Here is a 12,755-nt window from a genome sequence, read left to right as displayed (position 1 = left end):
AGCCGGAAGGGCTGGAATGTCTCATGACCCCCGGAGACAGCCAAGGCCCAAAGTCCCGCAGCAGAAACCTGCCCAGGAGGGAGGGCTCAGCCCTGCACCACCCTGGCAGCCCACGCCGGCTCGGGGGCTGGGGGAGGTTGGGGCTGCCTTTTGCAGCTCAGGCCCCTTCGTGCCTCACGGCCCTCCCCGCACGGTGCCTGGCGGGGGGCGCCCCACAGCGCCCTGGGCTCTGCCCCTTCTCACCCCCACCCCGCACCCACCTGCCCCGCTAGGGGGCGGGCTCTGCAGCGCGGCACGGCAGCCTCACTCCCTGGGCTGCTGCGCCCCCTGCTGGACTCTGATGGCACAGCCAGCGCGAGCCAGCCCGGCCCCGATGCACTCAGCCAGCAAACTGCCCCTGCCCCCGATGCACTCAGCCAGCAAACTGCCCCCGGTGCACTCAGCCAGCAAACTGCCCCCGCCCCTGCCCCCGGTGCACTCAGCCAGCAAACTGCCCCTGCCCCCGCCCCTGGTGCACTCAGCCAGCAAACTGCCCCTGCCCCCGCCCCTGCCCCCGGTGCACTCAGCCAGCAAACTGCCCCTGCCCCCACCCCTGGTGCACTCAGCCAGCAAACTGCCCCCGCCCCCGCCCCTGCCCCCGGTGCACTCAGCCAGCAAACTGCCCCCGCCCCCGCCCCTGCCCCCGGTGCACTCAGCCAGCAAACTGCCCCTGCCCCCACCCCTGCTGCACTCAGCCAGCAAACTGCCCCTGCCCCCACCCCTGGTGCACTCAGCCAGCAAACTGCCCCTGCCCCGGTGCACTCAGCCAGCAAACTGCCCCTGACAACAGGTGCTAAACCTCTTAATGGATCCGTTTTCAACTCATTTTTATTCAGTCCAAGTAACCTACTTGGAAATTTTCAGAAATTTCATTCTGTGCAAAAAGTAAGAGCTGGAATGTGTGGGGAGGTAGGCTGTGTTCGTCATCCAAAAAGCAGGGCTGGAACACCTGCTTTATGTGCTCAGCTTCAGCAAGGGGGCCAATGATCAGCTCTTCCAGCCTAGAGCAGTTCGGTATGGGCTCATGCACTGACGCAGGAGGCTTTACATTTGGTTTTATCCTTTCAAAATGTAACTATGGGCGTTAATCAGTAGCCATAAAAAGGGCTAATGCTTTTTTGGAATCTGGTCAGCTCTTGCCTCAGTGAAATCTTGTGGCAGTGAGTTCCACAGGTAAATGATGCATCCTGTTAAGAGTATTTCTTGTTATGTACTTTGAACATTTGTTTCCTTTCACTTTCATCACTTTCACCTTGCTCTGGTGTTCGAATAAAAGGTAAAGAAGCTTCATTATTTCCTCTCCGTCAGGCCTGCCAGTCCTTGGATTAATGCAGAGAGGGGCAGGTGACAGTGGGAAAGGGGGCAGATGCTATCAGAGCAGCATGCTCCCCGGGCCGCTGCACCCCTTGCAGTCACCGCTTACTCAGTGTTCACAGCATGAACTCTGCCATGCAAACCAAGTCCCTAGCCAAGGGGCTCCAAGGCAGGGACAGCCCTGGAGGGGTGGAACTGCACCCAGCACATCCCATCAGAGCCTGATTCTGGCCCAGAAGGCAAGGAACGCAGAGCCCAAAGGCTGAATGACAACCTGGTTTGTGAGCATCTGCTCCAGTTACTGGCCACTATCATGGGTGGGAGTCCAGGCTCCAGGAGCTCCCTGTGGTTCCATCTCTCACAGCCTGAGGGGGGAAGGCCATACAGGCAGCCCAGCAAGCCAGAGGGAGGGTGGAAGCCAGCTCTGGTGCCCGCCGCAAAGGCAGACCTCCCTGGGGCAGGCTAAGGTGAGCAGGGGGAACGGCTCCCGAACGCCTGCTCACTGGCTCTCACTCAGCATGAAGCCCCCATCCTAGCCCCCCAGCCTCACTCCCCACCCTGCTGACTGAGCCTCCGGCAGGGCTCAGAAGGGAGACTATTTCCCATCATGCTCAGGAGCAGGGCCCATGACTCCTTCCCCTCTGGGCCCAGCCTGCCGGGTTCAGAGGCACCCAGGGAAGCGTGCACTGGGGGGAGGGAGTTGGGGGGCAGCCTGTGGGAGAGGAGAAGTGGCTGGGTTTTAACTCTCTGTCGATGTAAAGCTCAAGACAGGAGGCCACTCCGCTCTCAACCAGACATGTCTGTGTTCCCTGCTTCGCCGGGGACGGGGCTGCGGGGGGGCCCAGAGAGAGAGACGGCTGCTGTTTCGCAGAGCAGCACGTGGGTCTCCACCTGCTTTGGGGCAAAGGGAGCCCCGCTCCCTCCTCAGCACCGGGCCCAGCCTGCTCCACACCTGCTCCAGGGACAGGGCTCAGCAGCTCAGCTCTGCCCCTGCCCAGGTGCGGTGCTTTGCCAAGGGGCAGATCCAGCTGGCCTCCCCATCTCATTGAGGGCCCCACCCAGCCCCCTCTGTGCTACATGGGACGTCCCCACCCATGGATTCTGCAGGGCAGCGTGCTGAATCCTCCTCCCTGCCCCTGCTCCCAGAGCCTCCTCACTGCCGTCTCCACAGGTAGGTCTGGATGGAGTTAGCTGGAGCCACCGCCTCAGCGAAGCCAACGCCTGGGTCTGAAATCCTGAACGGCATGTCCCTGGAGGACCTGGGGAGAGCGAGGGGCAGAGTCAGACCAGACAGAATCACAGCAGCCGCTTTGGGGATCGGTCACACCCCAGGACCAGGGATGCGGGGTGCAGAGAGCCAGCCCGAGGCCTGGGGATCTAAACAACAGGTTTCCGCAGCCGGCCTCACTATATTGGGGTGAAATAATCTTTGCCCCAATAATTCTCCCTGCCAACCAGCCCCGCTTCGCACAGCAGCACCCAGCGAGACCAAACCTGTAGAGCATCAGCTAACCAGCTGCCACTGCCATCCCAGCAGGGGCCGGTTCCTGTCCCATTTCCCCTCACCCCCACACACACACCTGGCAGGGGGCCGGTTCCTGTCCTACTTGGAAGAGGGGGAGGGGAGAGGCCGGGAGGAGAAGTGACTTGGCCAGTGCCAAAGGGAACCGGGGATGGGCCTGTGCTGCTCAGCCCAGCCCTCCCTGTGGCCAGAAGCCACACTGGCTGCCTAGCAGAACCGGCTCCACCAACTGCGGCTGCCTGCAGCTGGGAACAGCGGGTGGCCCTGCACCCCACCCCGCAGTGCCAGGGTTTCACAGCTCCCAGGGGCTGCAGGGACCAGGGGGAGGGGGCCATGACTAACCTGTCCCCTCCTCTCCAGAGGAGATCAGTGAATCTGACAAGCAGAGCCCTCCCTCACCCCACCCCCACACAGCCAGCTGCTTTCTGGGCTCCCCAATCCCCTTCCTTGTCCTGGGAGCTCCTGGGGGAGGACGCATGTCTCCTGCCCGCTGGGGCACCTGCCGCTGCCCAGTGATGGTGACAGTTCAGGCCAGGGACTTGTCCCTCATCTGTCCCCGCCTGCATTGCTGTTGCAGTGGAAAGCGATTCGCCTGGTTATCCCCAAGTCTCCATAATCTCCCTCCTTCTCCCTCCCTGCCCCAAAGTCCAGCTCTGAGCTCCTAAATCCCACCCGAGGCACTGACTCCCTACACCCCAACCCCACTCATGGTCTGGAGGAGAATCCCACACTCCAGCCCGGCCCAGCCACTCACCTGTTCAGAACCACGACCACAGCAGCACCGTCTGGGCGCAAGAAGGCTGAATACTCTATGGTGCATTTGCAGCTCTTCTTAGAGACAACCAGCCCGACACGCTGGGAGCCCTCGGGGATGAACTTGCTGCACAGACAAGAAGGAGCAGTGAGCACAGGGAGAAGGAAAGTGACGGCCCCAGGAGACAAGGCAGGGGCTACAAATACAGAGGTTGCAGCCCGGGCGGAAGGGAGCAGAGCCTTGCATACTTGTGTAGTGTAATTACTATACTTAAAATTCACCCCCAACTGTAAGCTCAAATGTAAAAAGTACATGCAACTTCATAAAATGTCACAATAGCCTGTAACTCTGTGCCTGCTTGAAAGTTAACTGGAAAATAGGTCGTGTTGTCGTCAATAATTAAACTGAATAAACAGGTGCAAAAACCCCAAAAGGTATAGAAACTAAATTAGCCCAAACACAAAGAGCCTGCTAACATAACTCAAGAACCGTGTTAAAATGATCCTGGTTAAGAAACAGGAACCGCAGAGCCAAAAGTTAATAAACCAAAATTGGTGAGTCAAACATTAGGCCTAACTGGTGGGCAAAACAACACGGGAATAAACTATGCCGTCCACTTTTCCCTTTTTGAGGGTTCTTAAAAAGAAACTTTGCGTGGAAAAAACCCTGGCCAGCTTTCCCGTCACCCAGCGTGGTGCTCATCTCATCCTTCCTTGACCCTGAGACAGGAGGAGCAGGCCTGACTGAAGGACTTTCCCCCAAAGGGAAGGCCAGCAGGCTTCTCTTCTTAAAGGAACTTTGTTTTTCACCTGAGAGTCCTGAAACATCCAGTCCTCAGCTCAGTGGGAATCCTTCATTCCCAGCATGGCAGAGGCCCATCGGCTCCTATTCTGTCTCCCTTTCCTGTCATGTTCCTTTCAGCCCCACTATTTCTTGCCACCTCTCTCTGTCTCCCTCTCTCAGCTCAATTCTGAAATCAACTGCACTGCATCGGCACAGCCAGATGAGCTGGTCACAACCCTGCTCTGGCTAAGGAGAAAAGATCCAGCCAAATCATATTTGGACCCTGGCTTACACACTGATCAGAGGCAACAGGTGCCGTGGCTGATCTGCCATCCAAAACATCCATTTGAGACTGACCAGCCATCCAGCATCCCAAAGACAGCAACAAAAGCCACATTTCCCCCACCTCTCCTACTCTCTCCCCTCCACCTGGTGTGTGTCTGTCTGTCTGTCTGTCTGTCTGCTAGAAACAGGAGCCCTTTGCATACCAGGACTAAAAGTCAAATTAACCCTTTCTTTTTCACCAAAGAAAGGTTGTTCTAAAAATAAAAGACTACGATTTTGCCTCCAAAAAGGAAAAAAAAATTGTAAAGGTTTTAATTAAGTTTGTTTTGCATAATCACCCAATTTCAGTTTCCATATAAATGCTTCTTTTAACTTCTTGTTCTTCCTTGCGTTTAATCAACAAACTTACAACTTCCAGACGAATGCTTTCGGGTGTCTGCCAAGAAATCGAGTAAACCAAGGTCCCTAGGAAAAAGCCGGACCTCTTTGTATCACTGGTTTTATGTTGGACAGTGAAAGTTTGCAACACCTTTAACTCTTTTGACCTTGAACTTAACACAACAGCACACAGGTACAGCCAGCGGCGGGCACAGCCTGCTCTTGCTGGCAGAAGGGCTGTTGCTGTAACTATGCAACTGATGAGGATGCAGCCGAGAGGCCACAGATCACCTGAAATGACCCATGTGGTAGAACATGGGCTGCTTGTAGAAGAGATCCTTTTTGCTGTCCACGATGACCGGGCTGTCCACGAAGTTCTGGACCCAGTTGGGCCCCCCCTCCATATCCAGAGCCAGGTTCCAGTCAACCCAGCCAGTGACGTAGTTGTTCAGGTTCTGGGAGGGGAAGGTAGAGATGGTCAGAGCTGGCGGCAGGGGACAGGAGTGTGTGTGTGTGGTGGAGGGTGGGGGGGCGTGACGCTCCCTGCAGGGCCAAGGCAATCTGCCTGGGGAAGCCGAGGGGGCCTTACCGTCAGGATGCTGTGGCTGTACTGGTTCCCCCGATCCCAGCAGCCCAGGATAACGTCCCTCTCCCAGAAGTGGGACCCGATGCAGGCCTCTGTGGCCAAGATGAAGTAATCAGGGAAGAGTTTGTGGGTCAGTAACACAGTGTCCTCTATGGGAGCGATGAAATCCAGGTACCAGTGGACGCCGATGCCATGGACATAAGGAGCGGCCTGTGTGTCCCCCAGTACCTGAGAGGGAAGGAGCAGGAAGAGCAGTCACCCACCGGCCAGGCCTTTGTGGGGCATCCCTCACCACACCCTCTGAGACAGCCGCCCTGGGACAGCCGCAGAAAGAAGGGCCCCGCTACACCCCACCGCCGAGAGCACACCCTGGATGGGCTCTCCCGCCACAGCACACGCCTGGGCACTCTGCTGCTCTGAGTGACAGTGTGGGGGCCAAGGGACTGGGCCCTATGCCAGCCAGGACGCAAGCTGTGCAGGGCCCAACAACTGAGAACAAGCTCAGGCCAGTGCAGTACGGGGCGCTGGCTCTCTCTGCACCCTGCTCTGCACTGGCCCACCCAGACATGGCAAGGGAGGCCAGTTTCCTGTGTGATAAACCACTGCTGCTTCCTGGAAACCCAAGATCACCTGGGGTCCAACAGCCCATGGAAGAGCCCCCACTGCTCCCCTGCCAGGGAACTTTACCCAGCTTCCTCCAGGCCACGCCTCAGCCACTTCGTTCTGAGCCAGGTCCCTACCACAGCCAGCCACGGGGAGGGCCCAGAGGCTGCATCCTCCAAAGCAGAGAACACGCAGAGGGGCCAAGCCCCACTGGCATTGAGAAGACCCTGCAGCCCAGAATGGGCCTCCCCCGAGGCGGAACCAGAGAGGAGAGCAATGGGTCCCATGAAGGAAAGGAGCCACTGGAGATCTAGGAGGCTCAGTGCCCTGGATGTCACAGACCGCAGGCACCCTCACAGCCTCACAGCCCAGCCGAGTGCCTGGATGTGCGGCTGGGGGAAGGTGAACTTGGGCAGCCTGTGGGAGCTGGGGGAGCCCCGTGCAGGGCTCACTCTCTTCCTCTGCCACCAAACCTCCACCGGGCTCAGGAGCTGCGTTGCTGCAGCCACTGCCGGTGTCCTCTCCTCAGTTCCTGGGTCCCGCCTGCCGAGCAGGCAGCAGACTGCGAGGCAGGGGCTGCTTCCGCTGGGGTCTGCACAGCTGGGCCCTGCCTCCATGCGCTGCTGTGATAAATAATACTAATGGGGGGCTGATGGCTCTCAGGGGACCAGCAGATCATCAGGCCAGGCGGCAGCAGAGTCTCCGTACCATGCCCAGGCTTACAGCCGGACAGAGTGGGCTAGGAGCTCAGAGGCACTGGATGGAACCCGGCTGCCCCGCAATGGCCTGGAGGAAGGAGAGTCTCTAGCCAGGCAGCTCTCTCTGAGGGCCGGAGTTCGCTCTGTCCCCAGCAGCCCGATGTCCTCCACGGGAGCGCTGCACAGGGGCCATGGAGCCAGCTCCAGCAGGGCTGGGATCTCGCTGTACCTTCCCCAGTGCCCAGCCCTTTAGAATGAGCCTATCCAGCCTCCGCGGGAGAGCCCTGCTCCCTCCCCGCAGCACACGCCCACCGGAGCATGCTCTGATCCCAAGGCTCAGCACCTCCCTGCAGGGCAGAGAGCTCCCGCACAGCCAGCCCCAGCAGAACAGGCAAAGGCACATGGGCCCCAGCACAGGGACTCACCACTTTGGCCCAGTGGGGGAGCTGCACTCTGTTGTCATCCAGGATGATGAGCTGGATGCCCTTGTGCGAGCTGTTGGCCAGCGCCGGGCCCAGGTCCTGGGCGATGAAGTCCCGCTGGTGCTCGGCAGTGAAGCCCAGGCACTGGAAGGGGTAATTGCTTATCAGCCCGGCCGTGGGCTCGTTCTGAGCCGTCACCGCCCAGAACGTCAGGTTGTGCTTGGCGTATTCATCCAGGAACCTGAGGCCAAGGACCAGGAACATTAGCAGCCCCGCCCCTCAGTGCCTCCCTGGGGTGCAGAGACCAGCCCCCTGCCCCCACCCACACGGACCGTAGAGCCCTCGACCTGTCATTCTGCCGGCAGAGGGAGCTCACGCAGACCTCTCCAACGCCCGCCCTGGTCGCTGGGCTCACTCCCTAACATGTCCCACCAGCTCCTTCCCTCCCACAGCCCCAGGGCCAGCCGCTCCCACCGGGACCCTCCCCACGCCCCACCAGCTCCTCTGCCCCAGGAGACGAGCCCTTGCCCAGGCTGCCTGTTACCTGATGAAATAGTTGGCCCAGGTCTTGTGATATTTGTCCCCCGGCTTCCCCTTCAGGGTGCCCTTCCCCTTCATCTCCCCATTGGTTTTCATCCAGACTGGGGATGACCAGGGACTGGCGATCAGGGACAGCGGCTTCTTGGACAAGGCCACGGCTTGGTGGAGAATGGGGATCTGAGGGGACAGAGCAGGGTCCAAGGAGGGAATATGCCTAGATGCCCGTCCCCTGGGGGCCGCACTCTCTCCGCAGAACGGCACGTGGCAGCCCAGCAGAAGGGAGCCTAGACAGGCTCCAGGACAGAGAACCCCACATCACCTGTGGCCTTTGCACTGGAGCCCAACACCATGGCAACTGCAGAGATGGGGGTGTCCCTCCAGGAGCCCTGGATCAGGTCTGGACCCTGCCCAGGAACCCCTCCCCCCAGGGCCCACCGCCACCGCCTCCTCCTCCGCAGAGGCAGCTGTGGTCAGGCCTGGACTTGGCGCTGCCCTGACCAAACTGCCAGCCCAGCCCTGCCCTGCCCGGGCACAGGGGGCCCAGCGCCACCCAGGAGGGGCTGGGAGATGCCTGCCCTGCAGCGCTGTCGGGGCGGGTGCCACAGGTGAGGTGGGGCCTGGGAGCTCTGCTGGAGAGCAGAAGACCGGAGCAAACGGAGGGGACTGGCCGCTCCCTGCTCCATCTGGTGCCTCAGGCCTCCCCTCCCCTACAGGTGCTGCTCACCTTCAGCTTTGTGTCCTCATCCTTCAGGCCAAAGTAGCGGAGCTCAAAGTCATTGGCAGATTCGTCGTAGCTGTAGGGGTGTGTGGAGAAGTCGCAGCTGGCCATGGGCAGGCGGAGCAGGTTGTACTCGATCCCTGTGGGACAGGAAGGAGGTGACCCAGGACCCAGTGTCATGGGAGCAGCACATGGGGACAAGGCCCTCAGGCTGAGGGACGCAGGCAGTGCAGATCCTGAGGGCCGTGAGCCCAGAACCAGGGGCCTGCCTCCCACCAGCAGGACGCTCAGCAGATCACTTCCATAAGTCACTGTCCCCATTTGGCCCCCAGCTCTCACCTTCCTCCGTGAAGTAGGACGTGAGCAGATGGTGTTGGGTCTCCTTGGACAGGGCCAGGATGTTCACTGCAGCTGAGTCCGTGACGGAGCCACCAAAGCCCTTCACCCTCTGATAGCGCTGCGCTACGTCCAGCCGCAGCACCAGATCTGCGGGGCAGAGCGGCACAGCTCAGAGCCACGAAGCTGGGAGCAAGGGCAGGGCGGACAGGGACAGCGCCCTGCCCTTTGCATCCGTCCAGCCCAAGCCGATAGATACCTGGGGCTGTGGAGTTGCTCTGGAACCTCCCCTCGCTACGCTCCAGCCGCCGGCCGGCCTTGCTGCTCTCATACATGACGTAGGTGCCCAGGGCCGGGACGACGACGGGGTCCAGCGTGTCACAGTAGGTAGCATTGCACTCACACACCATCAAGTCATGGCCAAAATATTGGGGGCTGCAAGGACGGCCGCCTAGGGAGAAGGAGATAGACAGGGCTGGTGCCAGGCTCTGGGTACTGTTTGGGACTTCCCAGACCTCCTGGCAGAGGATTCCTGTGTCCATCCTGTTCCTCTCAGCTCTGTGGATGCTCCCAAGCGAGTCCCTCCCACGCGGCCACATGCACCCATCCCCGGTGCAGCAGTGTTCTCAGCACACCCGCTTGGGCCCTCAAACTGCAGGACTCCTGCACCAGCTGATACCCGACAAGGGAGAAGGGCTGGGGCTGAGCTGCCCCCATCAGCCCGCAGAAAGGAGCCTCCCCCAGGGTCACACACACATGACCCGTCTGAAGCACTTACCTGCCGCCCCGGGCACTGTCTGGATGAAGAGGAACCAGCCCACGATGCTGGCGCACCCGGCCCGCATGGCGCCTCTTCTGCCCAGCTTGACCCCCGCAGCCAGTCCCAGTGAGTGCGTCCCGGCACCCGGGCCTGACAGCAGGACGGAGGCTGTGAGTGTCAGGGTCGCCCGGCAGGCTCCAGTTCAGGAGCAGCCAGGCGAGGGCAGCAATGTGGGGGCCTCCTGGAGCAGAGCACAGGGAGGAGGCCAAGCAGCGTGGCCTGACTCCAGGGGTCTTTAAAGAGCAGAGCTGCTCTGGTAAGTCCTGCCCCTGATCTCACTTCACTCCTCTCCTGCCCAGCCGAACGCCAGCAGCAGCAACCTGCTTCTCCCAGGCTCCAGCTCCAATTCCCTCTGGCTCAGCAAGGCCTCCACCGCAAAGGCGGCCCCAGCCTCCTTTTAAAGGGAGCCTTGTTCCAGTCCCTCCCACACCTGCTCTCATCTTCCCACCTCTTCCCTGACCACTCCCTGGCCTCCTCCAGCCAGTCTGACTTGGCACCAACTTACTCAGCAGCCCCTGCTCCTGAGGCACTACCTGCTCCTTCCCAGCACCCCCTTCTCCCCGGCACCTGACCTGACCTGACCCAGGGCGTAAGGGAAAACCAATTCTCTTGTCCAAAGCTTACATTGGCCTCCTGTGCCGCATTCATCAGCCTGCTGCAGCCAGGCAAGGCCCCTGTGTGGGGCCCCCCAGGCTGGATCAATGCGCCTGCTCCTAGTGAAGAGTTCATTCCAGCCCACTAGAACAGAGCAGGTTAAAGGCAGTGTGTGATGCTGGGGGAGGAGGGGTTGCAGTGGGCACCTCTGAGATCTGGTCCTATATTTAACAACTTCATTAATCATCAGCGCAAGGAAGCAGAGAACAGGTGGATCCCATTCCCTCACAGCACTGACCTGGGCATTGGCGCCAGCACCAGCGAGAGACTCAGGAGGCCCTGGGGAGATCAAAGACCTGGGCAGGCGAGAACCACTGGACTCATCCTGTGGAGGGACAATCCGAGAGGGAAGAGACGGGAGAGGACAAGGCAAGAGAGAGGCTGAGTGCTGGTGTCAGAACCTCATCCATCCTGCCGGGCCAGTGCCTCCGCTTGCTCGGTACCACAGGCACCTTTTGCAATGGCTCAGCTCCACCCAACAGCCATCAAGGACGGCAGCCTTAATGAGGGATTAGCAAATGCCCGCCATACCAACATATACTTATTGCAGCATGATTTCTTACAGTGGCGTGTATCAACCCTAATATCCTGGCCAATTCCCACTTGGGCAATACTCTGCCAAACTAGAATTCCCCTGCAATTCCAGTGGATGAACTTGTTAGTCACTTCCTGTGGCAAAATACCTGTTGCACAGTTTTTCCTGCTGCGTTCCACCCTAGGGCTAGGTGCATTTAGTCGTAAGTATTCACTGAAGAGAATACGCAAAGCGCTCAGTGATGCTTCCAGCTGAAAAGCACGGTGGGGCCATACACTGGAAATAAAACTAACACAGACCTCTCTGAACCCGCTGGCTGAGAAGAATGAGAAGAAAAATTACTTAAAATCTGGGCAATTGGGAATGTCACATTCACCTTTTACCTGAAAATGACAACCCCCTTCCCTGAGAACTTGCATGGCATTTATCGCAGGCCGAGATTTACTCTGCTTTAGGCCTCTGAGAATTCCCCTTTCTTCAGGAGAGGGATTTTGAGAAGATGCGGCCATGAAATTAACACCCCTGTACTGGGATTATTTTTCCTGGGGAGTCCATGTCAGGACTAAAATGATGAGTTTGAAAGGGCCGAGATCAAAGCTCCGGCCCTAGCCCGGATGCTCACTGCACGGCCCCTGCTCGTCTCCACGGCCCTTCTAATGCCACAAAGGGCTGAGGGTGTGAAACAAGGACCGGGCTAAGTAAACTGCGCGTCACAGGCTCCAGCTGCTCGTTCACGGGACAGCAGCCCATGAAAGCCCTGGCACTGGGGAGGATGAGGGAACGGGTCCAGGAAAAGCCCTGGCATAACCCTGGGGCTGGCTGGACAAAGGGAACTGCACCGGCGCGCACTCGGGCCGGGCCGGGCCGGGCCCCGGGGGGAAGGAAGCGTCCCACTGGTCCCCCCACCTGCACCCCCTGGGAGCGGCGCCAGGCCCGCACGGCGCAGGCCGGGGCAGGCAGCTGCTGCAGCTGCACAATCCGGGCTGGGAACCCGCAGGGCGCCCGGGGCCTCGGCGTCCCGGGCTGGGCGATGGGAGGCGCCGGCTGCCCGGCCTGCGGCGTCACGCAGCTCCCGGCGGGCGGGCGAGCGAGACCAGAGCCCGCCTCGCCTCGTCCTCCCGGCCCGGCCCGCTCCGCTGCCGCACCTTGCCCACGGTCCCGCAGCGAGTCTGCGGCAGAGCCGCGGGCAGAACCCAGGCGTCCGGGCCCCGTCACCGCCCGACCCGCTCCTCCGGAAGGCCCGGTCGCCGGCCACTCACCGGCGGGGCGGGGCGGGGCGGCGGCTCCCCGGCCTCTCGCGGGGGTGGATCGGACCGGACCGGACCGGACCGGCGCTCACATGCCCGAGCTGCGCGGCGCCCTGAGCGGTCGGGCCGAGCCGGAATTGGCGGCGCCTGGCCGGGGCCCCGCCTGCAAGTGCCCACTCACGGGGCCGGGCCGGGCCGGGCCCTGCAGCCTGTGCGTGCCCCGCGTCCTCCGCAGAGCGCGCCGCGCCGCCGGCTTAGCCGCGGGCCAGACACGGGCAAACGCCCCCAGCGGCGCGGCGCGGCCCGGCCCGGCCCGGCCCGTGTAGGACGCGCTGGGCAGGGCAGGGCCGGCCCCGGCCGCAGCCTGTCTCGTACCTGCCGGGGCAGTAGGTGGAGGTCGCTCCCTCCCCCCGGCCCTGCAGGCTGGGCTCGCACAGCGCCCTGGTGCCTGGCCCAGCCACGGCCTGCCGCCGCACTTCCACTGACTCCTCTTCCCCTGCTGGCCTCCCGTTCCCAGCCGC

General features: G+C 60.9%; 1 protein-coding gene across 3 annotated transcripts; it reads right to left on the bottom strand.

Moving 5' to 3' along the window:
• Nucleotides 1-849: 849 nt before the first annotated feature.
• GBA1 (glucosylceramidase beta 1) lies at nt 850-12,580 on the bottom strand. Of its 3 annotated transcripts, XM_067539181.1 has the most exons (13): nt 12,133-12,580; nt 11,136-11,303; nt 10,691-10,777; nt 9,757-9,888; nt 9,238-9,429; nt 8,982-9,128; nt 8,649-8,782; nt 7,929-8,101; nt 7,388-7,625; nt 5,665-5,889; nt 5,367-5,530; nt 3,630-3,755; nt 850-2,612 (listed from the first exon to the last, which is right to left on the bottom strand). In XM_067539181.1, the coding sequence occupies exons 4-13, from the start codon at nt 9,821-9,823 to the stop codon at nt 2,507-2,509; spliced, it is 1,572 nt and encodes a 523-aa protein (XP_067395282.1). In that variant the 5' UTR covers nt 9,824-9,888; nt 10,691-10,777; nt 11,136-11,303; nt 12,133-12,580; the 3' UTR covers nt 850-2,506. The 3 variants fall into 3 exon arrangements, with proteins under 3 accessions (XP_067395282.1, XP_067395283.1, XP_067395285.1); XM_067539182.1 differs by lacking the exon at nt 11,136-11,303; XM_067539184.1 differs by lacking the exon at nt 9,757-9,888 and having other exon boundaries at nt 12,133-12,579.
• Between the last annotated feature and the right edge of the window lie 175 nt (nt 12,581-12,755).

The sequence above is a fragment of the Emydura macquarii genome, unplaced genomic scaffold (genome assembly GCF_026122565.2).
Source record: "Emydura macquarii macquarii isolate MOO-44397 ecotype Brisbane River unplaced genomic scaffold, CSIRO-AGI_Emac_v2 contig_527, whole genome shotgun sequence".
NCBI classification, from domain to species: Eukaryota; Metazoa; Chordata; order Testudines; family Chelidae; genus Emydura; species Emydura macquarii.
Note: the sequence above shows the minus strand (reverse complement) of the source record. Positions and strands in the feature narration are given on the sequence as shown.

What these genes read in the sequence shown, in the direction of transcription:
- GBA1 (XM_067539181.1), bottom strand. Translation starts at nt 9,823, where the DNA reads ATGCGGGCCGGGTGCGCCAGCATCGTGGGCTGGTTCCTCTTCATCCAG. An exon ending in ATGAGGACACAAAGCTGAAG is followed by an intron (nt 8,102 to 8,648) that starts GTGAGCAGCACC and finishes CTGTCCCCTCAG; the next exon opens with ATCCCCATTCTCCACCAAGC. An exon ending in ACAGCCACAGCATCCTGACG is followed by an intron (nt 5,531 to 5,664) that starts GTAAGGCCCCCT and finishes TTCCCCTCCCAG; the next exon opens with AACCTGAACAACTACGTCAC.